This window comes from Cyanistes caeruleus, chromosome Z (assembly GCF_971803275.1).
Source record: "Cyanistes caeruleus chromosome Z, bCyaCae1.hap1.1, whole genome shotgun sequence".
NCBI lineage: Eukaryota > Metazoa > Chordata > Aves > Passeriformes > Paridae > Cyanistes > Cyanistes caeruleus.
Genome location: NC_141732.1, coordinates 28,864,207 through 28,890,759, shown reverse-complemented (window position 1 = coordinate 28,890,759; position 26,553 = coordinate 28,864,207). Strand labels below are relative to the sequence as shown.

The window sequence follows — 26,553 nt, the reverse complement described above, 5'->3', positions numbered from 1 at the left end:
ACTGCAGATCCATCATCATCAAGCACTTCATCTGAGAAACTTTATCAACATATTCTTTTACACAGCAGCAGATCAAAAACAAGTGTAATGAAACACAACCAAAGTTAGTTCTAAAGCCATTTGTTGGTAGTCACTGGACTACACACACCTTCTGGAAGGCAGAGAAACCACTTCACATGTGCACTCAGGAAATGCAGCAATGCACTGAATTGCAAGCACCTGCCCCATTTCCAGCTTCCTCCATTACTCTCTTGTTTCAAGCAGCAACCAGAATGGTGTAAATAACAATAATACCAACAACGAGATCAGGAGGACAAAAAGCTACTCCCTTCTTTACACTGCCTCTGAGGTAAGTTTATTACTTTTCTCATATCTCTGCTGCAATGTCAGTTAAGCCCTAATACTGTCATCAGATACTCTTCCCTTAACCACAACAAGACTCTTCAGCAAATTCAAAGATACTGGTCACCTGGATGTAGTTAAGAAACTGGTCAAGAGTTTGTCAGAGCACTCTCCCTTGCTGCTGACGCAGGCTATATCCATAGCAGTGGGACAGGAAAACAAAGAGCTATAAAACCTCCCAAGTATTGTACATCAAACAGTTCCTCCATGGTTTTTATTCTACTAACAATTAAGACCATTTCTCAAGCTGACAGTATTCATTACGGGAAAGCATAAATACTGGAGATTTAAGGCACCGCACACAATGCTCCAGGAACTGTGGATGAAGTATGTGGGTCTCAGATGCTGTGTCCTGTCTTCATGTGTGCTGCAGACCTCCTGGCTGGCATGAGAAAAATGTCCTTCCCCCCTTTATGTCTCTTCACAGCCTCCACTCAGCCTCAACCAGCAAGCCTCAAACAAGACAGTTTGCTCACAACTGGTCTCAATGCCCCACGTCATGCATTTCCAAAGTTTTCAGTATAAAGCTAAAATCCTCTCCATCTGATTTTACAGCCCCTACTGCCAACTAAAAAACAATTACAATTTTAGGAGCTCATCTAATAGTAGAAAAAAGTAAAGCAAGATGTCCAGCTTGCTTCACTACCTACCAAGGAGGGTGGGAGAGGGGTGGAAAGGATAAAAACTGTTTGGAAAAAGCCTTAGCAACTGGAAACCAATTTTAGAAACATCATATGTGTGCCACAGCTATGACGGGTAGCATTTTACTATAGATTAAAAAACACAACACAACAAAGAATAAGGTGCATGAGTAAAAAAATTGGTAAACTTTTAAAATATGTTCAACTAAATCCATGCACATTTGAAAGAGTTATTCATGTATTTTGGCACAATCACTTCTTTTCATGCTGCCATACAGTACTTTCACAAAAAATGCCAATTTTGTGGCACTTTCTTGAGGAAAAAAAAGGTGTTTACAAGAAGACAAAGATAAATACGGAGAATCAAACAAAAGGCATTGCATATGAAGAAGACATTTCCTTTAACTCTATGTGAAAGAAACAATGGGGCAGAAAAGCAAGATATATCTTTGTATCCCTATTTCTAACACCAGTGGCCAATTTGTGTAAACTGACATGGTGTATTTGGAATCTGCAACTCCCAAGTTACCATGGCAATGCAGCTACCTATATGAGAAAATGCATGTTTCACTTCTGGCTCTTTCCAACCTCCATTTAAGATTACAAGAATGAATACAGGTTTCAGCACTTAATCTTGCAAAGACAAAAAAGAAAGGAATCACTTTCAAAATACAGATAATGGATACAAATCATACATAAAAGCTACTTGACAATGAGACACTGTAAGATAACTTCCAAATCCTACAATACCATCCATAAAAGGTTCAGAGTTATTTTAAGTTTTGTTACTTCAGAACTGACCTTGCAGTCACCCAAGGCAACAGTAAAACTCTACAGCCTGCTCATAGACAAAATATGCCCTTTCCTTCCATACAGTATTTGGTAAATATTTGGAGGTCATCTAAGAGAACTGAGAGAAGGACACAAAAAATATAAAAATATGGATAAACAGTGAAATAGCGACCTCAGTATAATCAAGAATTTTAAGAGTTTACCCTCATTATTTTAACTGAAAAAAAAAAAAGAAAAAAAAAAGAAAAAAAAAACAAAACCAGAAAATGCCTGGCCTTACTGAGGTAGCTATGGCACCATTTATCTGTATTTTTACCACAGAAATCTCTCTTCAGCCAAGCACAGTTCTATTTCAAATCAGCTCCTTCTAGCACTTATAGACATTATGTACAGCACAGTTATTCCACACAGACCCCTCAGCAATGCCCATTTGTGTAGTAGAGTATCAAGTAAAACACCCTTCCTTTTATGAAAACTGACTCAAGAAACTGCTGGGGCTAGGTTATGTCAAACTAGCTGTACTTCATAGTTTGACTGTTTAACCACAAAACATCTGAGGAACTAAAAAGAGTGTCTGAGTCCTCTGCAAAACAGAGCAGATCTGTGCATGAAGTCAGAATTTATCTTCTCTTTCCTGAGAACTACCAGTTTGACAGACTGGTGGACCAGCTACCAAATAAGTAACATCTACAATGGTTTCAGTAATTCAGACAAAAAATCCTGCAACCTTGCTCTATTACCTGAACTCTGTAGAAGCATTACATGCACAAGCAGCCCCACACATTTTCTCCAAATGGCCCTACATCAAATAAAGAGCCCTGGGCACAAAAGCGTCTCAACTTCACCTCTTGGATGACCGGGGTAGTTTTATGGACAGGTTCTTGCTAAAGCAAAAGCTCTAACACACCCTTTTGTCTCTCCAGAACTAAGCAATTGCTTCTGCATTATTCCACATACAGAAGAAAGAATTAAGTTCTCATCTGCTGTGCAACTACTAAAATAGGAGTCAAATTCTTGTTCAAATGTTATTAGACTCTGGGAGAAAATATATTTAGTATGATTATAGCAGCAAACAGTGAGTCAGGATTTGCTGGTGCTATTCCTGTCTCTACCAGTAACCCACTGTGTGCCTACAACCAAAAAACTTAAAGGGAGCACTTGTACAAACAGGCCAGTCACCAAGGTGTTTTCCAAGGTTTAACTGGAAAAGGCTTGGAAGGCCTGCTAGAGGGGGGATATATTATGGTTTTTGTCCCATCCTATTCTTTCATTTTATAGAAAAGCTCATGTAAAAGCTTGAACAGTACACCAGAACCCAAATAATTTTCAATATGCCAGGCACAGGTTCTCCATCTGAATGGATGACTACTATTGCTCAAGATTAACTTGCCTCTCTTGCATCTGAACTCTTAGGGTTTCAGGGCAAATTTACTGATTTTGCATTAATTTTTAAACAGACATATTTTATGCTGCCTTCAAACAACCTGTCCTCTAAAATGAGAAGCATCCTGTACACAGCATTTACACAGAGTTTCCATGTTTGACAGGGGTTATAGACGAAAGCTTCCTACAGCCATGTGAATATAAAGCAAGGAAATCTAGTTTTTCAATCTAAAACGAATGATAGTTATTCTTGTTACTTCAGGACTAGTCATCATCCTATAAAAGAAAGTATTTCTTTCCAAATATGCTGAAATTTAATCATTTGAATGTATCAAAAGACAGCAAGCCCACATGGAGACTTAGTTTCCCTCTTGTTCTCTAAAGGAAGTAACTCTTTTTTCCGTTAGCTTTAATTATTTTTTTATTTAAGATTACAGTACTTTCTATTCAGCGACAGAGAGGTACCTCAAAAAAAACAAACTAAAAAAAAAAGAAATTTCCAAAAAGAGGTTCCTCCCCACGCAAAGAAAAAAAGATTTCTAAGCAAACCAATAAAACTCCCTCATTTTTGAAGGTTGCGGTGGTCAAATAACCTAAAAACGTAATTATTAATGTGAATCTCAGTCTAGGGACATTTGTCTTTTTAGCCCAGCTTATGAGAAAAGGCTGTGTAGCAACAGACACACGGCTGAAGACTAATTTTTTCCAGGATCAGATTTGGAGCCTGGAAAGCTAGATTACACACAGTTAAAGGCCAACGAGTTACAAGGAAGAGATCTCACAATGTCTGGTTTTACCAAGGGGAACTACACTAGCATTGTAAAACTAATAACAGAATCTCTTGGATGACAGCAGCTGTGAGAGCTTTCACTATCATCAATTTATCCCAGTTGTCAAAGGAAAAAATAGCTTGGCATTCGGGTCCTCCAGTTCCAGGCTCAGTACAGGATCAAGATTCTTCTCCACTCCACCATGAGACCATGGCTACTTAATAATGGAGATTCCCACCATTATCGTATCGCTCAGCCTAGTTCCAGTAACATCTAACAAAGAGCAGAATTAGGATGCTATCTACACAGAAGCTCACAATCAAAAAACAAAACAAAACAAAAAAACCAAAACCCGAAAAAAACCCGAAAAACCACCAGGAAGAAACAGCACACAGAAATTCTTTAGTACTGAAAGCCAATAGTGCTCGAATATGCTTGAAGTATTTCTTCTGCCCTTCCTCTCTGACGACTGCCAAGTACTATTTCAGGGCAACCAAAGGCCCTCTCATTTGGCTGAGTCATATGCTATCTTGTATTAACTCTTCAAAGATAAGCACCAGCTTTTATGACAGGACAGGAAAAGCAAAGGAAGAAAAACCGCTTTTTTTTGAAGTTCCATAAGCTTCTCCAAAGAGCATCTGATCGCGTGCTTTCCCAGAGTCTCTGAGAAAGGGTTTTGGAGGTAACAAGCAGGCAGGGCCGAGCTCGGCCGTCTCGAATGCTCGGCGGCAGCGGCACCTCTGGTCATGTGCCGAGCGCCGCAGGGGCGGCCGCGTCTTGCTCTCCTACCCACCGCCCGGCACAGCACCTCGGGGGCTGGGGGGACCCGCCCCTGGACGTCCTGGAGCCCTGAGCGTTGTGCTCACACGGCTGCTGTGGTTCAAAGACGGCGGTCGCACAACGCAAGGCGAGAGCACCGACGGGCAGAGACGCTGCCGCTTGTGCCCGTTCAGAAGCGGTAGGCGGAGGCCGCTCCCCCTGCGCCAAGGGGTCCCGACGACGCCAGGCTCCGTCCCGGCCAGGAGCCCCCACCACCTCCCCGCAAGGTCACGCAGCCGGCGTGTCCGCTGAGAGACCGGGGATGCGGGAGGTGCCGCTGCTCCCGGTTTCCGCTTCCCGAGATGGCCTCCCAGGGCCGGTTCGGCCCCGCTGCCGTCACCGCCCGGCCGGGCCGGGGGCCGAGCCCCACCGCAGAGGAGACCCGCTGCGGGGAAACCCCGCGTCGCTCGCCCGCCCGCCAGCCAGCCCCGCTGCGAGTCCCCGCGCCGCGAGCACTTACTGAGCTCGTCCTGGGCGGCCGCGGCCATGTTGCCGGCTGAGGAGGGAGGGGAGGCGGCGAGAGACGCTCCGCGCCTCCCACCCCTCTCCGGCACCGGCACCGGGCCGACGGCCGCCTCTCTCCTCCTCCCCCTCCTCCCTCTCCACCTCTTCCACCCCCTCCCCCTCCTCCTTCTCCTCCTCCTCCTCCTGCTCCCTGCGGCTTCCCTCAACAGTGGTAGCGCCTGCTCTTCTGTCACCTCCAGTTTATATCAAGAAAGAGCCGCCGTCCCCACCACCCGCCCCCGTCACGTACACGGCCCGGCCCGGCCCTGCCGTCGCCGCCCCGCTCGGTAGGCCCCGAGGAGGAGGTTTACGGGGGCAGCACTGACCGGAGTCCGCGCTGACCTCCATGGCGGCCGCGCCGGCACCGCGCTCGGCACGGAGGTGCAGGGACGGGACAGGATGGGAGCGGCGTGGGGCGCCCCCGCGCGGCCGTGGGTGCGCTACCAGCGGGAGGGCGGCGAGCCCCGCCCCCAGTCGGGCACGGCCCCGCCCACTGACCGACATGACCGCGCCCACCGAGCGGCACGGCCACGCCCCCCGCCCCCGGCGCTGCCGAGCCCCCCATACCCTCCAAGGGATAAAGCTGCTCCGTAGAACCCCTCTCCTGCTGTTCTGGGGGTGCTCAGAGAGACCACCGCACTGCGCCTTTGTCCCAAACTCTGCGATGCTACACATGATCTCTGAAAGGAGCATCTTGGCAAGATGCCCCAGCCGAGGCGTCCCTGGGGCAGCTCTAGAAGCAGCCAGCGTGGCGCCCGTTCCCGAGCTCCCTCCCTGCTTCCTGCAGGTGGCACGGGGGCTCACGTCTCCCTGAAGCTCCGGGGCCAGTCCCAAGACAGACCTTAAGTTCTAGTGACAGGTGTCAGAGGACTAGCTTTCTTCTCGAGTCAGGAAAAAAAAAGGTGACAAAAGCTTCTGTGTACCATTCTTGCTATATTTGTGCAATGCCTCTGGCTGAGCTGGAGTTCATCTCCCCCACAGCAGCCCTCACCTTGCTGCACTTTGCATCGATGGCTGGAAAGGTGCTGGTAACACACCAGTGTTTTGGCTCTTGCTGAGCAGTGCTGGCACAGCATCAGCCCTGTCTCTCCAACATTCCTTCCTCCATCAAGGGGGCTGGGGATGGGCAAGATCCTGGGAGGGGACGAAACCAGGCCAGCTGAGCCAAACTGACCAAAGTAAAATTCCGTGGCATATGATGCCAGCTCAGATACAAAAGCTGAGGGAGGAACAAGTGGCATTCACTTTATACAGTTTGCCTTCCAGAGCAACCTCTGTGCATCCTGAAGTCCCACTCCCCAGGAAATGGCCAGACATAACTTGTGGATGGGAAGTAAACAGTAAAATTTTCTTCCTCTTTGCCTGTGCATGCACAAATTTTCACTTTTGCTTTAGTAAACTGTCTGATCTCAACCAGTAAGTCATTTTCCATCTTATTCTCTCTCTTCCATCCACCTGGCAAGGGGAAGTGATAGAGCAGCTTGGTGGTCAACGACCATCAGGTCAATCCACCACAATCTGAGGAGTTGACTCCCAGCCTCCAATGCTGAGAGGCTGGGCTCTAATGAGTTGCAAAGAGGTGGCCTTTTTTTTTTTTTTTTTTTAGGAAGCAGATTTGGGACCCAGCCACAACTGATGGAAATTATAAGCATTTATTAACGCAGAAAGGAGACAGGCAGGGGAGACCAGCCACACAGGAGGCACACTCATTTCTAGCTTTAAGAACAGCAGATGCTCTCTAATGAGCTGAGCATTTTTGTGGTGAATATTTACAGCATCAAGCCCATATCTGCTTTCCTAGGAAAGGTCAAACACTGCGGTGATGTTCCTGCTTGTTCCACCTTAGCAGAGATGTAATCCTCCTCCCCAGGAGAAGTCTTTGGATACAGCATATCACAGGTGGCAGACCTATTGTCGAAGCTACCATTTCAGGGAGCTGTGCATACAGAATCACTCAGAATCACAGAATAGGTCATGCTGGAAGGACATCTGGTCCAACCTCCCTGCTCAAGCAGGACATGATCCTTGAGGACATGGATTGCATCCAGACAGTTCTTTAATCTCTCAGGTGAGGGAGACTCCACAACCTCTTTGGGCAATCTGCTCCAGTGTGCAGCACAGTAAAGAAATTCTTCCTCATGTTCAGGTGGAACCTTGTCACCCTCCCTTGGGATACTTCTAGACAAAGATGAGGTCACCTATCAAAGTTGTGTCCTTGGGCAGCAGCAGGAATGCTCCCCATGATTCCACGCCATAGAAGAGACGCACAGGACAGTTCCCAAAATGGGACTGCCAGCTAAATTGCGTTGGACCCCACATGACAGGTGGTCAGACCCTGAGATCCTGCCAGGAGCAAACATAAACCACGTACAGGCTCAGGAAGTACTTAAAAGGTACTGGAAGTATAACACAATCATTGGGGTTGGAAGTGACCTCTGGAGATCATCTATTCAAACCCCCCTGCCAAGGCAAGGGTCCCCTACAGCAGGTGACACAAGATCGTGTCCAGGTGGGTTTTGAATACCCCCAGGCAGGGAGATGACGACTTCCCTGAGCAGCCTGCTCCAGTGCTCTGCCACCTTCGGTGTACAGAAGTTCTTCCTCATGCCGAGGCGAAACTTCTTGTGTTTATGGTCTTTGGTCCTCATACTATCGCTGGGCACCACTGAAAAGTCTGGCACCACCCTCTCAATACCCTTCTTTGAGACACTTATATGCATTAATGAGATCCTCTCTCAGTCGTCTCTTCTCCAGACTGAACAGGCCCAGCTACTGCAGTCTCTTCTCATGAGAGAGCTGCTCCAGACCCCAGATCACCTTTGTGGCCTCCTCTGGACCTCTTCCAGTACCTCCGTGTTTTTCCTGAGCTGTGCAGCTCAGAGTTGAACACAGCAGTTCAGATACCGCCTCGCTAGGGCAGACTACAGGGGCAGGATCACCTCATCGACCCGCTGGCAGCGCTCTTCCGAACGCATCCCAGGATTCCGCTGGCGTGGGTGCAACGCGAGGGCACACCGCCGGCTGCAAGAACGGGACGGCAGCAGCCGGTGACAAACCGGGGACAAAGGACCTGCGCTGGTGCTCGGCTCGTCGAGCAGGCCGCGCTGCCTCTCTCCGCCGCCCCCGAGCGCGGGCTCTGCCGTGACCCGCCCCCTGTCGCGCCCCCGCCCTCCCGCGCCGGCCCCGCCGCCGGCCGCGCGCACGGCACGGAGCGCGGCCCGGCCCCGGCGGCGGCGGCGGCGGCGGCGGCGGTGAAATGGCGGCGGCGGCGGCGGTGCGGTGTCCGGGCGGGCGGTGGGCGCTGTGCTTGTGCCTGTGCGCGGCGCTGCTGCCGCGGCCGGCGAGGGGCCTCACCGACCGCCTCTACTGCGGCCGCCGAGTCTGCTACGAGGTGCTGGGCGTCAGCCGGCAGGCCAGCAAGGCGGAGATCGCCCGCGCCTACCGGCAGCTCGCCCGGCAGTACCACCCCGACCGCTACCGCGGGGAGCCCGCGGGCGGCGAGGGCGGCGGGGCGCAGGCGGCCCACGAGAAGTTCCTGCTCATCGCCGCCGCCTACGAGACCCTCAAGGTGAGAGAGCGGGACCGCCGCCGCGGCCGGAGCCGCTCCGGTAAGCAGTCAGGGAGGGGAGGAGAAACACCCCGAAAAATCCTCCTTCCGTGGGCAGCCCGAGAGTGCTGGAAGGAGGATGGAGTGCTCTTGAAAATCCTTCTGTGTCTAGAATTCGTTCTTTTAAAATTGATGTTATTTTATTTTATTTTATTTATTTATTTATAACGAACCGTCCGGGCTTTATCTTGGAGGTGTACCTTTAAAAGTAGCAGTGGCTCGAGTAGCATATGGGATCTGTAAGGGAAGGCTTCTCAGGGCAAAGCATGTGTGACTTGGCAAAGATGGAACCCAGGAATGGAAGAAGGAGACCTGTAAGTGTTTTAAGGCTACGAGGGGTTAGAAAAGGGAACTTTTTTTTTTTTTTTTCCCCCAGGGTGGGAAGGGGGACGGAGTTTGAAAGGAATGCAGTTGATCCTGGCAAAATTAAATTTCCCATCCCGCAATTATATGGAGGAAAATGATGAAAAACTCAGAGAATATGAGAACAATGAGGTTTTGAATTGGCCTTCCATTGGACAGATTCCATAGCCCTGTAAACTAATTCCTTTAAGTTTTGTAAAACAATCTCCTAATAGGTTCTTCATCTGAAAATCTTTTCCTGAGCAATACTTATTAACTCTAGTCCATCTGGAATTCCCATTCTGAAGTTAAACAACTCACTCCATGGATTTTAGTTGCTTGTCTGTTTTCTAGTTTTAAATGCCTTTGCACAGTACCTGCTTATTCATTTTAAGTCTAAACGCGTCATATATATATGGGCAGATAAGTGTGAGAACAAATTCATTGAGAATATAAGAAAAGGACAAATTTCCTCTGTTTCATGCTCACTTGGGCTGTGGCCAGTTTTACAGCAGCACGCTTAATGAGAAGTAAAGCACAGATACAACAGAGCAAGTGAAAGCAGGAATTTAAACCTGAATGAGTTTTTCATCTCATCCTGCAGGATGAAGAAACACGTAAAGACTATGACTACATGCTGGATCATCCTGAGGAGTATTACAGGCATTATTACCACTACTACAGCAGGAGACTGGCTCCTAAAGTAGATGTCACAATAGTGATCCTAGTTACAGTGTGTGCCATCTCTGTGTTTCAGGTAAAATTTCATGTTTACATCATACTGTGAATTTCTGAACAAGAAGAGAAGTAGTGGCAGTATTAAATGTGCCATTTAATAAAAAGTGTCTGTGAGGAGCCCTGTTCCTGTGTGCTGTGGTCTGGTTCTGTATGGTGTTCATAAAAATCCTGAAGTCAGGAGGTACTTAGCAGATTTTTGACTGCCCTTGGTGCCTTGAACAAAGGTAGATATTAGTTTATTTTCATTTTCTTTGAGACAAGAATCTTTTCTGCATCTTTTCTGAACAGTTTACTTGGTTCTTCCTGGCAGGCTCAGAGTAGCTCAGGCAGGACTAGTGCCCCAAATAATGTGTGTCTGCCAAGATGCATAAGTAAATTTTTAAAAAAATGGATTAGTAGCAAACTGAATTCAAGACTTATTTCAGATGATAGGAGTGAGTATCAGGAGTTTACTAGTGTGTGAATCTTGCATTGTGGTATATTTTAAACACCACATGGATGAAGTAATGAGAGAAGCATTCAGTTCAGCAGAGTTTACTCTGAAGGTGGTAAATCTAAGGCAAGAAAACCCTCTGTGTTTTAAATGAAAAAACTTGTGCTGTTGCTGACAAGAGGATAAAAATGCATAACTTCTCTTTAGGATCTTTTAAATCACTGGTTCAAAACATCATTAGAAATACCCAAGAAGTTTAAGAGATGTAGACACAGATTATGCTGTGGTGCAGGTAGCTCAGTGTTTAGTGGGATATTGGAAGTTGGAATAAAAAGTATGTTGATCAGAATTTGATAATTTGGAATAATAAATTCTAATGTCATACTCAACCAAACACTTAACTTTTCTCCAGTTCCGATGCCAAAGTTTCATTTCATGTCTTATTTCTCATTTTGTGTGTAAGTGCAGACACTTTCCTGGAGTCCAGCTAAGTTCTAAATTCAGTGTAAGCATCTCTGTAAACTGGTTTTCCCATGATGCTTTCTGTTGTTTCTGTTTTTTGGCCTTTGCTAGGGTTGTATAGTGGGTTTATGTCTGCGCTTTGTCTTGATAAATGGTGTGAGATGTGTCATTGTTAAAAAAGTTTCATCAGTGAGACATGCTTTTTTGTCCCAAGAATGAAAGTGAGCTGCTGACTTTTCCTCTCTTGTGCCTATCTAGTTTCTAACATGTTTTCCATGCCTCATCTTAGGTCATTTACAAGACACTAGATGGGTACAACATCAGCTCTCAACTAGTCCTTGTGCTGCTTCTGTCTTCAGAAGGAAGCATTCTCAGGGTTGCACTGTACAGGGCTAGGAGCTGGACTTGATGATCCTTGTGGGTCTCTTCCAATTCAGGATGTTCTATGATTCTGTGTTACTCAAATACTCAAGCAATATTTTTCTCTGGTTTGTTGTTTGGGAGCTTTTGTCCCCACTCCCTTGAAATCCAGAAGGCAGCTAGAGATCAGAGAGGTATGTTGGGTCTTGCAAAGTGGACACTGCCAGACTGATGAGACTGTCATACTTAATCTGTGTTCAGTGAACTGTTTTAAATGGGTAAAAAATTTTATACTAAAATATAAAATAGTTTGTATAGTAGCTCCTATATTTATAAATATAAGAAGGGGGGCTTTTGTGAATGGCTGGCACAGCCTGGTATTAACTTGATTGCCATCTGCTCAAGAACAAAACTGTTCAGAACATGTCTGCTTGGCCTTCCTTGGCATCATAAATTGCTGTCATATACATTTCTATACATTCATTTCCCAGGTGCTTCACTGAGTCTGGAAGGATGATTGTAGCTCCTATGATATCACGGAAGTACTGTTAGCTTCATTTTTTGCCCTTACTTTAATGTAACTGTGATTAAAAATGTGTGACAGCATTACTTTTTTCCTGGCAAACCCCCAAATAGGAATGTGTCTATATTAAAACAAGGTTTTTATGTTTACTGTTCTTAAATTACAGTTCTTCAGCTGGTGGAGTAGTTACAATGAAGCTATCAACTACTTAGCATCTGTGCCAAAATACCGTATACAAGCTACTGAGATTGCCAGGCAACAAGGTTTACTCAACAAGACTAAAGAAAAAGGCAAGAACAGGCGGTCTAAAGAAGAAATTCGTGAAGAGGAGGAAGAAATTATCAAAGACATTATTAAAAATAAAATAGATATAAAGGGTGGTTATCAGAAGCCCAAAATATATGATATCCTTCTATTTCAGATCCTTCTTGCTCCTTTTTACTGGTGCAAGTACATAGTTTGGTACTGTTGGTGGATTTATTGTTTCACTATTAAAGGGCAAGAGTATGGTGTGGAAGAGAAGTTGTATATCATACGAAGGTACATGAAAATGTCTCAGTCTCAGTTTGACAGCCTGGAAGATCATCAAAAGGAGACCTTTCTTGAACGGCAACTATGGATACGAGAAAACTATGAGGTGGGTAGCGATACTGAAATCTGCCAGGAAATGAACTTTCTAACACAATTGGAAGCATTAGAAAGCAGGCACTCTTTATTACAGCTCTGGACACACCCAAAGCATGTATCCTCAAATAATGTATAATCAAATATGTGCTGTGAAAATTTACAGTGGGGTATTTATTCTGTCATGATCATACATATTCATTAGAATAGACTTCCTAGCTAATACATAAACATCACTTTTCTTAGAGCTAATTTGCATGTATCTGACTCCTGGAAGTCCTTTTATGGTTCTAGAGGGCTGTCTGAAGGGGTCTGCAGTGCTTGTATTGGCTGAGTGCTTCAATATTGCAGGTGACCTTTTCTTGAACTTTTTCTTTGGGCCTGTTGCTGTTGCTTCTTTTTACATGCCAAAAACATCCCTGTATTCCTTATTATCTGTTCATCCACTCGTTCCAGTTACTTTTACATACATTTATCTTTTTTTTTTTGCTAATTAGTCTTTAAGGTCTATCCAACAGCTTCAGGAAAACTGGAAACTGGAAATTTCTCTTCTCTTCTCTGTTATTTATCAGTAGCCCCTGTGGAAAAACTAATGTTAGTTATCCAGCACTCCCAGTACAGTAATAACAGTGTGCTATTATAGTAGGTTGAAGACTATTGTCTGCTCTCCAAACGGTAATAATTTGTAATAAGAATTACCCATTCTGTCTGAAACTCCTATTTCATCAGTCTTCTAAGCTGTTAATTCCTGGCTCAGGGGGTTTTAATTGTTTGTTAGTTTTTATTTTGGTTTTCCCATCTGTTCTTTGGTAGTTCTTTGTCCTGTGTGAGTCATGGACTGTTCTTGAAGTGCTGTATACCTATTCAAGTAAGGATGGCATAAAAACCACCATTAGGCATAACTTCTACTCTTGCCATGGACAGATTAAAAAAATCAGTAATCAACACTACATAGTCATTGTATAATTTTTTTAAATTCTGTGAGAGAAAAGGAACATCAGCCACAGCATGGAATTTGCACTCCAGAATTACTTGGGATGCTGAGGTTGATGCATGGCAGGTTGATAAAACCCTTCTGTTGTTCCACAGAGGTGGTTCTGTGGGCCCTTTGGATGTGAGGTTTCTAAAGAAAAACATGAGAATATGAACTCAGTCTTAAGGGGAAAAGGAGGTGGTGCTGCTGTTCTGCATATGCTGGGAAAAGAGATGGGATGGCAGGACACCAAAGATAAGAGAATGTTTCTTCACCCTCAGACAGGGGTGGATTACTCTACAAACTTGTGGAGGAAAATAGTAAAATAGGTGTTAATGTAAGGAAAGGTTTAGCTGCCATGTTCAGTTAGGATGGGTCTGCTAGAAAGCAGTCTGGAAGTCCAAAGACTGAGTAATGCTGCTAGTTAAAGCAGATGTTACTATGGAAAAAGATTGGATGGATATCCTGTAGTAGAGAAAAAAACGCCCTGGTTTCTTACCCATTCAGTTTTTAACTGAGGATGTTTCGGTCACTGAGTGTGAAAGGGCTATATTGGCCACAAGTCTTTTTAGCTCACACTTATCTCCAGCAGTTGATTTTCCCTGATGAACACTTGACAGCTGCCCCTGTATGGTAATATTTATCCAACATATTTTGCAGCTTTGTAACTTTCTGAAAAGGAAATGGTCTTTGTAGATAATTGCTTTATTCCGTTTTTACCTAGTCTCTTGAACGCATTAAAGTTTTCAGTGTCTGCTGTGCCATCTGGTGATGAGTTCATCCATACTTGTAGAAGGTGGTGGAAGAGGATTTTTTTTAAGTCACTGGGACTCCTGCTCATTCCAGTATTACTGGAAATGGAGAATAATCATGCTTTATTCTGTTCTTGTACTGGCTTGTACTTCTATGTAGCACTGCCATATCCTTACTTGAAACACAGTCATGTATTTTCTAGTCTGAAAAATAACACTATAGTGTTTCTCCCCAAAAGCTTGTCTGTTCCTTCATCACTGGAGATGTGTATCTACGTACTCTCCAGTTTTCCAGTGTTGTTTTAGGATGGGAAAGGCCAGGAATTCAATACATAGGTGCATCATAGAGCTCCACAATATTTGTACTGTTTCCTAATGATTCTTAAAACCTTTATGATCACTGAGCATTGAGTTTGTGTTGTCATGCAGCCATATATAACATAGTATTTTTAAAATCTTGTTTGCGGACTTGTTAGCAGAACTCTAAATTTAATTGGTGTTTGAGTCAGACTAAGTCATGTGACTCTGAGATATTTCTTGACAGAATATAATTGTTTATCTTTTAGTACTATAAAGATGCAGAGATATTTGAGATATTCTCAACTTTGCTGAGAACCTTTCTTGGGAACAAAAAGTTCCATAGTGGTATTCTGTTAGATGATAACTTTGAAAAGGGAGAACAGCTAAAATGAGGAGCTGAACAGTTTCATTGAACAGTATATATGCTGAGAGGGACTTACAAGGTTAACTTTGTAGAACATTATCTGTTGCTTAGTGTGTATTTTCTTTTGTTGAATTCGTTGAGCATCTATTTCTCTAGGAGAAAAAAATAAAAATGTTACGGGGCTTACAGTTCTGATCTCAGCAAAAGCACAGAGCATCTTGGGCAGCAAGAGACTCTTGGGCTGCAGGTGCTCCAGTGCTTTCTGTTGGTCAAGGTCTGCTTTTGCACTGCAAGCCAGTCTTCTGTAAGAACAATAGGGTGGCAAATGATTGAATTATAAACACACCCCACTTGAGGCTCAGTTAAGCTGTTTCTCCATTCTTAATTAGAAACTTCTGTCTGTCTTGCCAGGTGTATAAACGAGAACAAGAGGAGGAGCTAAAGAAGAAGATGGCCATGGATCCCCGATGGAAGAGATACCGGCGGTGGATGAAAAATGAAGGACCTGGAAGACTGACTTTTATTGATGATTGAAAGTTGCTGAATGAAATGTGTGTTGTTGCTGAAAGTGATTTGCAAAACTTTTCATTACATCATTCAGAGTTTTGTCTGCTGTGGCTTAGCAGTGATCTAAAACTCAGGAACTACTACATCAGGCTGAAGCATAATACAGGTTTACCATTTTTATAAATCAGACCTATTAAACAGGTGTAGCCTAATGTATATATACCATTTACTTGGGGATATCAGTGTGGAATTCATTATTCCAAGCAATGTATTTTTGCTAGATACTTCATCATCTATGAAACCATAATTCTAGTCTTTCTGAAAATGTTAGTTCAAACCTTGACAAGTTCCAGTTTTCCTCTTTAAATTGAAGGGTTCTTCAGTGGAAACTGAAAATGCTTGTAAAGGATTCCGAAGCAAGGACCATTTTCTGTTTTCCTCTCTTTCCCCCTACTATTCAATCTAATTTCTAAGATGCCAAATTGTTTTTTTTTTTCCATGTAAACAATATGGGGATTATACAAGACTACTGCTACTCCTGCTTCACTTGGAAATGGATTTTATTCTTTATGGGAATAAATGATGCATGATTGATCATCATTGTGATGCAAGCAAGCCTTAATTCTTTGTTCTACAGAGTAATTCATGAAGCAGTATGCTTGGATATTTTGTGGTTTTTCATCTTGTACATTGGATTATACCTGCTTTTTCAGAACAAGTATACTAGTGAATATTAGTCTATTAAATGTGACGTTTCTTTCACCAAAGTATTGGTTAAAGGGAGAAATGACCCTTTTGTTTAAAAGGGCAATTTTGATGCCTTATGTAAATAAAAGTTTATACATACAGACAATTAGTTTCAAATTCTAAATCTTAAATATTCATTACATTTATCTCTTCTGATCAGACCTCTGAGTACTTAGAATAAATAATGCATAACAGCAGTCTGTGGTTTGCTCTGTAACAGCCCAGGTCAGAGAGTTTCTGTGATTTGCTGGTTAAAGGGAGTCTGCTGCCTTACTCCTCTTCAGTAATTTTACTGAGGAAGGAAAGATGAGAGCATAGTCTTTCTCCGATCATCACACCTGTAAAAGTGAGTTCTGTATAAGGAAACTGCTGAAAACAGTGCCTTGTTAGCTGCCTTCTGTGGAGATTGGTTCTGGGAGTGCAGGTTTTGAACTTGCTTCTCCTGACCTTTTGCACATTTTTGAAATGTTGTTCCAGTTTTCTGTTTAAAATAATACACTCAAAACCGTATATTGTAGTTTTTTGCCTAGCTGGAGATGAAACACCTCATATCCACTTGTTCAACTCCCCACTCTTTTCCCCTCACCCTGGTAGAATGGGGACAAGAATCAAAGCAAAACTTGTATGTTGAGATAAGAACAGTTTAATAACTGAAAATAAAGTAAAATACAGTAAGAATGGGAAATAATAAAAAAAACACAAACAAGTGATGCACGATGCAGTTGCTTACCAGGCACTGACCGATACCAGACTCCCCTTCCTGTACCCGGATCCACTGGTCTTCTGGATAGCCTTCCAGTTTATATATCAGGCATGATGTTCTCTGGTGTGGAGTATCCCTTTGGCCAGTTTAGGTCACTTATCCCTCCCAGATCGTTTTTTTTGGTGTATCTTCTCACTGGCAGAGCATGAGACAAGGTGGGAAAAGTCCTTGACTTCAGATAAGCACAATTTAGCAAAACCCAAAACATCACTTCGTTGTCAACACCATTCTCATTCTAAATCTGAAACAGCACTGTAACAGCCACTGAGAAGAAATTACCCTAAGCTGTAACCAGGACAATACCCACCACTTAATCCATATCACCTTTGTCATGCTAAGTTTCACACTCCCCAGTATCCCATCACCTTCCCTTCCTGTGTTGATAGATACACAAACATCATTCTTTTAGTCAATGGAACGCTCTATTAAGTGTTCATAAAACATCCACACAATTAAAAAAACAAGTTTGTTGAATTAATTTAGTCCACGACTTTGGCCTTCATCTTTGGTAACAGTCTTTGAAGCAGAAAAGATGGTGTGAGGTGTTAGATTGTTGCATGCTGCACATTTGAGCCAGTTCTGATGCCAGTACTGCTGCACTTGATCAGTTTTATCCAAGTTCATTCTCTGTGAGTGCAATAATCAGAGGGGAGTCAGGCTCAGGTCCCCAGAGCAGTTGTTAGGATCGATGCTGTGAAGTGACACACACACAGCTATTATTGCCACTTCTACACACAGAAGTGGCAATAGAGTGTTGCATAGTGATGAGCATCATACAGTTTAATTCACTGGCTATTTTCACCTAAAATCAAATCACCTTGAGGCACACACAGAGCTTCCCCATCCTCCAACACTACACACCAAGGGCACCTGGGACCTTGAGAAAAAGCAATCCTGCAGATGGGTTTGCCTTTGCCTGGGGCAGGAATATCCCAGACTCTTTTCCCCAGCATGTTTTTAGTATACACTACAGGTAATTTATCCCCTTCTACCCTACATAAGAACTTTGGGCAGGGCCAGCCTGGTTGGCAGATCCTCTGGTATCTAACCAGGTGGCCTTTGCTAAATGTGTATCCCAACATTTGAATGTCCCACCACTCATTGCTCTCAGTGTAGTCTTTAGCAGTCCATTACATTATTCGTTCTTTCCAGGTTGGTGCACGGTAGGGAATGATACATCCACTCAGTGCCATGTTCTTTGCCCCAAAACTATGAGGATGTTTAGGAAGGAAGTTCCATTGTCTGATTCAGATCTTTCTGGGGTGCCATGTTGCCACAGGGCTAGCTTTTCCAGGCCCAGGATGGTGTTCCAGGCAGTGGCGTGAGGCACAGGGCATGTCCCCAGCTATCCGGTGTCTGATTCCACCACTGTTAGCACATGGCACTTGCCATTACTGATTTGGAGGGATGTGATAGGTCAATCTACCAGGAGTCCCCATATTTATATTTCAGCCATCATACTCCATACCAAAAAGGCTTTAACTGCTTGGCCTGCTTTATGGCAGCTCATGTTTCACATTCATGGATAACCTGTGAGATAGTGTCCTTGGTTAAGTCCATCTCTCAGTCCCAAGTACACTGCTATGTTGCATCTCTTCCTTGGTGTCCCAAAGTGTCATGGGGAGAAAACTAGAAATAATTTACCCTTGAGCTGCCAGTCTAGGACCACTGAGACTCCTGAGTCCTGGAAGCCTGGTCCACCTACTGGTTATTCTGATGTTCTCCAGTGGCACCAGAAGGAGGGGTAATATGTGCTGGAGAGGCCCCACTATGTAACAAATTACCAGAAAGGAAGGAGCAATATGCCTTTTACATTTGGGTCCTTACTGTCTTTTGGGAAAGCACCAGGGATGGAAATCAGCTGTATGGAGTCCCCCACAGTAAGTTACAGAAACTGCTGAAGGAGAATACCGTGCTTGGGTATGTGAGGTACCTTCACAACCAGGCTCTCCATCCAGGCAGCAATATCTTGCCACAATGCAGCAGCCCAAATGTGTTTACCTCTATACTGCCAAGTATTCTGCTTCCTTTACTGCAAGGCCATTGGCCATTTCTCTCTTTCAGCAGTGTCTGAGGCCAGCTTCCTGGCTTTCACCTCTGCAAACTGACTCAATTCACCTCCTTCATCAGTTTCTGTGGCTTGTTTTGGGGGACTCCATGCAGCTGCTTTCCACCTCTGGTGCTTTCCCACAAGACAGCAAGGACCCAAATGAAAAAGGCATATTGCTCCTTCCTTTCTGGTAATTTATTACATAGTGGGCCCTCTCCAGCACATATTACCTCTCCTTCAGGTGACATTCCAAAATCTTTGCCTTCTGGTCAGTCCATGATCTTTTCTAAGATTCCTGGATGATGAAGTTTTCCTATTCAAGTTTGTTGTGCAACCAGCGCAACCCACTTACTCCAGGTAGCATTGGTTGCATGGTGTTTAGAGGAGATCCTCCCACTGAACATTCAGCCCATCACAGACAACCAGCAAACCAGGAGGAGCTGAGCTTCAGTACCAATCACCTCTGAACTGGCTTGGACACCATAAGCTTTAGTTGGAATAAAGTAGGCTTCAGACCCTTTGTATGCCCAGTTTCAAAAACCTAAGGGTCAACCTCAATCCTCACCTGGTGCTTTCTGTCAGAGGCTCCAGGAAGAACCGCTCTCTTCAGCTACAGTATTAGGGACATTTTTTACATCTTGCCCTATTCAGACTGGCCCAAGAGATACACCATGAATTATCTCCTGTTTGATTTATTCAAAGGCTTTTTGCTGCTCAGGGCACCATTCAAAATAATTCTTCTTCTGTGTCACTTGCTAGAGGGAGCTTACAATCAGACTAATTTGAAATGTCCATTCTCCAAAATCTCACAGTGCCTAAAAAAATTGGTGTTTATTTCTAGTTAGCTGGTGGGCACCACACTTATTAATCATGCCCATTGGGATCTGGTGATGTCCATCTTGCCATTTCATTCCTCAAAATTTCATGTCCTATGCAGGTCCCTTTACCTTACTTTGATTTATGGAAAAAATGGGGTTTAGAAGGATTTGGATTATTTTCTTTTATTCCACAAAACTTCACCTGCTGTGTTGCTCCATACAATGATGCTATCAATATATTCCAGGTGTTCTGGAGCTTCACCCTGCCCCAGTGCAGTGTGGATCAGTCCATCAGCAGATGGTGAGCTGTGTTTTCACCCCCGGCACAGTCAATTCCAGCTCTACTGGACATCCCTCCAAGTGAAAACAAACTGTGGCCTGCCTGCTGCTGCCAAAGGGATTGAGAAAAACACATCAGCAATGTCAGTGGTGGCACCACTGGGCTGCCTTTGGCTCATGTTCACACTGAAGCTCCAGAATGTTGGGTGTGGCAGCACCCAGAGGTGGCATTCATCCAGGCCATGAAAATCTACTCAGTCCCTATCCCCTTAGACTCACACTCGCCATAAGGGGCTGTCCAAGGGTAAGCAGCTCCTGCTGGTCACCCCTTGGCTCCCCAGGCAGCAAACCACCCCACGGGGAGGAGTTACAGAGTCTTGGCTGGAGACTCTTATTACCTCCTGTGCACCATTGTGGCAGTGACTGGCACCTGCTGCTCTTCAGCCTCCAGCAACCCCACATCAGAGGAGTCCTCTGAGGGACCAGGCAAGGTAGACAAATGCCTCATTTCCTCTTCCTCTGGGGAAGTTTTACCAGAAGCCTACCGTCCCTCTTGGATCTCTGAAATATCATGTCTTGGCACAGTCTAGTCCAAGGATGCATGGAGCCTCTGGTTCAGGCACACCAGGGTGCTTGTGCCTCTAATTCCCAGTCAGACTAATCTTAGCTTCCAACAGAGTCAGCTGTTTGGACTCCCCTGTCACTCCAGAAATACAAATGGATTCTGTCCCTATGTAGCTTGATGGCATTAGGATACAATGTGCACCAGTGGCTACCAAAGCCTTGTAATCCTGTGGGGCTGCTGTGCCAGGCCTTTGAATCCACACGGTCCAGTAAACCTAGTTAGCCCTCTCCTCCACCTGGCTAGAGGCAGGGCCCCTCTAATACTGATTTCAAGGTTACCCACTAACACCTTGTAGAAATGGATTAGACCTTATCTCCATAGGGTCAGTAATATGATCAGACTTTCCAGTCTGCCTGGAAAACTGTCTGCTGGAGATTGGAGCACCAATCTCCTTGGAAAAAAAATTGCACCATGGCTGTTTCCCCCCGCAATTCCCGTATCTGTGCATCTAGGATCAAGGTGGATTGTTCATTCCACTTCCTCATATCCTCTCCATGGTCCTGCTGGTAAAACCACAGGGTACCCCATGGTGTGTACCTTCTATATCCTCTCTCTTAACCAAGAGGACACATACTGTCAGTTGTAGAAATAGGGGGCTGTGGAGGAAGCCCAGCCTGACAGGAATCCTCCCTGGAGATCTGTCCCCTAAGAAAAGACAAAACCACCTAGTCATGGTGACTAAGCTGTGGACCCCTTCCTGCTTCAGGACCCCATGTTATCTCCCTGTTAAGTATTGGTCATCTTAGCCCGGTCTCAGACTGTTGGTCCCCTCCTAGATTCTCCCCTTCCCTATCAAAACACCAGCTTTTGCCCAGTTCAGGGTTAGACCATCACTGGCCCCCTTCACTGAAGCCTGCACTAAAGACTTTCTGTGGAATGCCATATGATCTTCCCATCTCTTCTCTGTGTCGGCTGGAGTAACCCCTGAACGGAGCCGGCAGGGCTGAACAGAGCTGATCACAGAGCAGCAATCACTTGTAAAAGAGCTGGGCACCTTAAGCCTTTTCCCATGCTCCTAAGGGTTACCCCTGGCTGGAGACTGCCTGGAAACCCTGGATGGCAGCTCTCCCCCAGGACATCTATCTGTCTATCTGGGCTTGTTGCTGGCAGAAGCTGGGGTTGGACAGGCCCTCAGGCTCCAGCTGCAACAGGGGGCCCTGCAGGTGAGGAGTAGGACTCTGAAATGCTGAAAAGCTTGAGTCAGTTTATCTACCAGTTTATCTGATAGCTTTTCCACAGCTGCAGTGGCGGGAGAAGAAATACTGTCTTTGTATTCCTGGGTATGAAAAATCACCTTCTGTTGGTTGTGCATCATCTTTAGAAACAATAGTTGACAAGGGGCTGGCATGTGCTGTTGGCACTCCCTGTAAAAAATTTTTACCATGAATCATTGATGTAAGACATCACTTGGACCTGGGGGGAGCTGTGCATTGTCTAGGTCAAAATATATAATTTCTCATATGGATAATTCCCTCAGGTATTTAATACCTTTCTCTATTGAAGCCCATTTGCTTAATTTACATGGAATATCTTCTTTATAGGGACACCTTGCTCTCACACTTGATAAGAGTCAGCTCCACAGACAAAGGGCTTGTATCTTTTTTCACATTGCTTTGTCAGTGGCTGGTTTCTCAGCAGAGTGATCCCAGCTCCCTGCCTTCCTTACTCTTTTAATGCCACACTGCTGGCTCTGTTGTGCCAGCACTGGAGGAGCCAGGTGATTATACACTCACCTGGACAATGACTGAAATCTTCTCATATCTCCCAGCTCACTCAGGAAAAGGGATAAAGTTGTGGCTGGCTCTTCTGTTTCCTCTTCCAGTTCCTGTGATGGCCTTGATGATGGCTCTGTAATTCACCCTTGTGATGGTACTGCTTCTTTGTCCTCTTTATTCTTCCTGTCCTCCTTGACTCTTTTTGCTAAAGGTTTTTTACAGAGTGACTTTCATGCACTTTTCTTCTGCTTCTCTACAGGGGTAATTGACACTGGCACCTGCAGATTCTGTTTCAGTGGTTTCAGTGGCAGTTCCTGTCACTGGGATTGGAGCAGCTGCAGTGTCTCTCAGTGGCTGGAGCAGCTGCACGCCCAATTTTCATCTCATTGTCAGATTCAGAGATCTTCTTTTCCCCCTGAAAATACTAAGCAGAGTTGACCACAGCTTAATAAGCCTGGGCCAGGCCACAACATGTTGCAGTGGTCTAGATCCTCTCTGGGCTGTCAGGGTGACAGCACACTTTTAAGAAGTAGTTTACTAGTTTTTCTGGATTCTGTACTTGCTCAGGGGTAAGGCAGGAACATCTTGAAGGTGCCCACTGCCCTATGTACTTGCTCATAAAATCCCACACACCCTGACACTCCAAACTATTCAGCTGTTCTGGTAAAAGCTAGGGTAGAGTTAATTTCTTTTCAGTGGCTGTTACACTGCTGTGTTCTGGAGTTAGAATATCATTCAGCAAGTGGTGAGCAATTGCATTGTAGATAACTTTTTTGTTTTCTTTTTATTATCAGTATTATTATTTCCCATTATTATTGTATTTTACTTTATTTTCAATTTTTAAGCTGTTCTCATTTCGACATACAAATTTTACTCGGATCATTCTCCCCATTGTACAGGGTTGGAGGTGGAGAAGAGGGGGTGGAGTTGAGCAAGTGGTTAATTTCCATCTGGCCTTAAACCACAACAGTCCTTTTGGCATGGACCCAAAAGGTTGATAAAAGAACAGGTCTGACCAAAGTTTGTTAAAAGAAAACTGTTATAAACATTAATTGTAGTAGTTTAACAGTTGCTAGTTACAATGTGGACTTATTTCCTCTCATATTTGTAACATTTTGTTTGTACTGTACCAGCCATACTTGCAGTACTTGATCTCTGTGGTGTATTTTGTAGGATGGGACTATGATATGACAGTGCCTCTGGCCAGGACACCAGTCAGGTGTACGTATTTAGCATTGCAGGCACCTCTATTCTCTACCGTGAATGATTAATTATCTTTGTATTTTTCTCCTCAGAGGAACAACCTAAGTGGGGACACCTTCATTTTTTTTACTCTCTCCTTTTTTCCTTTCTAGCCCTCCAGGATGGTTATAGTAGTCAAGAATTTTTAGGATTTTGAATATCCTTTGATTATTTTTGAAACTCAAAAAAAAACCAACTTGTCTTTTTACTAGGAGCCAGCACGTTGTTGCCAATGGCTCAAGTCTTCTTTAACACCAGATAAAAAATTGAGAATGTTACCCAGAGATCTGCCTGAAAGGTGGACAGTTTAGAGTGGTAGGAAGGAGAGCTGAATTAAAATTTGTATGTTGAGATAAGAACAATTTGATAATTGAAAATAAAATAAAATAATACAACAGTGATAACAAAAAGGGAAAAAAGCAAGTGATGCACAATGCAATTGCTTACCACCCACTGTCTGACACAAGAGGCCCCTTCTCAAACTCAGATTGATTACTCCAGTTATCAATCACCAGTTTAGGTACTGGGCAGGACATTCTATGGCGTGGAATATCCCTGTGATCAGTTTCAATCATCTGTCCCTGCTATGCTCCCTCCCAGTAGGGGAGAGCATGAGAAAAGGAGGAAACAAAAAGTCCTTGACTTTGGATTAACAAGACTTAGCAAAAACCAAAACATCAGTATGTTATCAACACTATTCTCATCCAACACACAGCACTGTTACGGCTACTGAGAAGAAATTAACTCTATCCCAGCTGAAACCAGAACAGCATGATAGAAGTAGTATGCTGATTTTCTGTACACAGTAGTGAAATTGAAGAGGAACTGCTAGATTGTTCCTTCACCATCACCATGTTGAATATATAGTAGCAATGAACTTAATTAATTTTGCATCTAATTATCAATTAAAATATAAAAATTGTTTAAAAAGGTATACAGAAAAAGCTGTGCTTGTTTTTATGAAGTAATCTTGGGGACACTGAAGAGATGTTTATGAAGTGAGAGACCACAACTTCGGCGTATTACTGCTTCATTCCCGAAAACACAATCAGTCTCCTGCCAGAGTGGAAGAGGAAAGAATGAATTGCTGCTGTAGAAAGAGAAAATGAAGCTAACCAGAAATACAGTGGTGCTGATTATTAGAAAAGACAATTATAGCTGGAAATGTACAAGGCAATTGTATACAAGAGGATCTAAATCTGTGTGTGCAGTTTCACAGGCTAGTAGCTCTGGTGCTCTTGACCTTCTGCCTCATTTTGCTCAGTCCTTTTCCAAGCCAAATGTTTGGGTTATGCAGATATGAAGCCGAAAGATGGATCTGTTTTCCCTTGTTGTCTGCCTTCCTTGTAATCAAAATTAATTTCATGACGTGATAGAATAGCAGAAATCAACGCAATGGAGGTACAGTCCTGGCAGAGGACAGAGCCGTATCTTTCAGAGGCAACGGTGTTCTGCCTCTAGCACTTGTGGCCTGATACCAAGTGTCTGGAGAAGTCAGATGTATCATACAACCTGCTGGAAATGAGCCATTTTCCTGGCTCATTTTGGAGTTCCCTCTTCTCTAGATATCTCACTGTTTGAAAATAATCGGATGCAGACACAAATTCATAGAATGCAACAAAAATGTGCTGGGCAGAAACACTGCAGTCACATTCCTGTGATCAAGATAGAAAAACATTCAGGTGTCTTTAGAAAACTCATTGGCAGAGGCTACAAAGCATTTCTAAGATATCATGGTAATTCTAAATTATGTATAAAAATTTATAAATTTTCAGAGATAAATTTTTAGAGACTGGTGAGAGTTACAATAGCAGGCCTAGTATAGCCAGTGTGGTTAAATTGACTTGAGAGAGAAATGTCTACATGAACAAATATTACTGGTATGGGTAGTGGTGAGATCATTATGGGAAAAGGGTTACAAAGTATTAGCATCTTGGAGAAGATTCAGTGTGTCTTTCCCAAGTCCATGCTGAGGCTCTGACTGCATGTGCATGCCTGGTTGTCCCTACAGAATAATAGAATCATTAAAGTTGGAAAAGACCATTAATACCATTGTTCTACTGGACCTGAGCTGAGCTTTGCTCAAAACTCTGTAGGGGATACCTCCCCAAATGACCAAGAGTGACCACTAGAGACCCCCAAAGAGGCCCATGCAGGTGTGACACATCATAAGGCTGTGCAAACTAAATGACTATGCACGAGGTAGCTGGCAACTAGGTATTAGATAGGTGGGTTTATGTAAAATTTTGTACATAAATTCTCTTGGTTTTTACTCCTTGTTGTGCTTGATTTGTAGGAAAACTTACTCCTCACTACAATAAGCAATATCTCCGTGTTCCTAAAATGTCAGAGTTCCAAAAATTTGGCAATACCAGCACCTCAATGTTTTTCTTGTTGTGAGAGGCCCAGGCACATGACCAGGTGTGGCCTCACCATTGCCAAACACAGAGGGGCAGTCTCTGCCCTGCTCCTGCTGGCCACACTATTGCTGATCCAGGCAAGGCTGCCATTGGCCTTCTCGGCCACCTGGGCACACCCTGGCTCATGTTCAGCTGCTGTTGACCAGCACCCCCAGGTCCTTTTCTGCCAGGCAGCTTTCCAGATGCTCTGTTCCAACCTGCAACACTGCCTGGGGTGTTGTGACCCAAAAAGCACTCTGTGCTTGGTCTTGTGGAACCTCATGCAATTTGCCACAGTCCATCAATCCAGGCTGTCCTTATCCCTCTGCAGAGTCTTCCTGCCCTGCAGATCAACACTCCTGCTCAGCTTGGTGTCGTCTGTGAACCCGATGAGTGTGGAGCTTATGCTCTCATCCAGGTAGCTGATGAAGACATTGAACAGGGCTAGTCCAAGTACTGACCCCTGGGGAACACCACCAGTGACCAGCTGCCAGCTGGATTTAACTACACCACAGCTTTTTTGGTCCCAGCCATCCAACCGTGGTTCCTTAGCCACCATGAGCTGACAGTTTCTCCAGGAGAATTCTGTGGGGGATGGTGCCAAAGGCTATGCTGAAGT

General features: G+C 44.4%; 2 protein-coding genes across 8 annotated transcripts in view; one reads left to right on the top strand and one right to left on the bottom strand.

Annotated features, from left to right (window-relative positions):
• Nucleotides 1–8,442, bottom strand: part of ECPAS (Ecm29 proteasome adaptor and scaffold) — a 64,300-nt gene extending 55,858 nt beyond the window's left edge. Inside the window, exon 1 of one of the 7 annotated variants that reach the window (XM_086868340.1) lies at nucleotides 5,879–8,442. Coding sequence is in view for 2 of the 7 variants with exons in the window: in XM_086868333.1 (XP_086724459.1) it covers nucleotides 5,638–5,815 (178 nt within the window). In the remaining 5 variants the exon portion in view is untranslated. The other 6 variants (XM_086868333.1, XM_086868339.1, XM_086868336.1 and 3 more) reach the window with 6 other exon arrangements.
• An 83-nt stretch (nucleotides 8,443–8,525) lies between these two features.
• Nucleotides 8,526–15,896, top strand: DNAJC25 (DnaJ heat shock protein family (Hsp40) member C25). The gene is made up of 4 exons (XM_023944317.2): nucleotides 8,526–8,879; nucleotides 9,865–10,017; nucleotides 11,943–12,413; nucleotides 15,201–15,896. The coding sequence occupies exons 1-4, from the start codon at nucleotides 8,568–8,570 to the stop codon at nucleotides 15,321–15,323; spliced, it is 1,059 nt and encodes a 352-aa protein (XP_023800085.2). The 5' UTR covers nucleotides 8,526–8,567; the 3' UTR covers nucleotides 15,324–15,896.
• Nucleotides 15,897–26,553: the final 10,657 nt, after the last annotated feature.

Coding starts and splice junctions, on each gene's coding strand:
- DNAJC25 (XM_023944317.2), top strand. CDS start 8,568: ATGGCGGCGGCGGCGGCGGTGCGGTGTCCGGGCGGGCGGTGGGCGCTG. Junction 8,880..9,864: donor CCGCCTACGAGACCCTCAAG/GTGAGAGAGCGG, acceptor CTCATCCTGCAG/GATGAAGAAACACGTAAAGA. Junction 12,414..15,200: donor GGATACGAGAAAACTATGAG/GTGGGTAGCGAT, acceptor CTGTCTTGCCAG/GTGTATAAACGAGAACAAGA.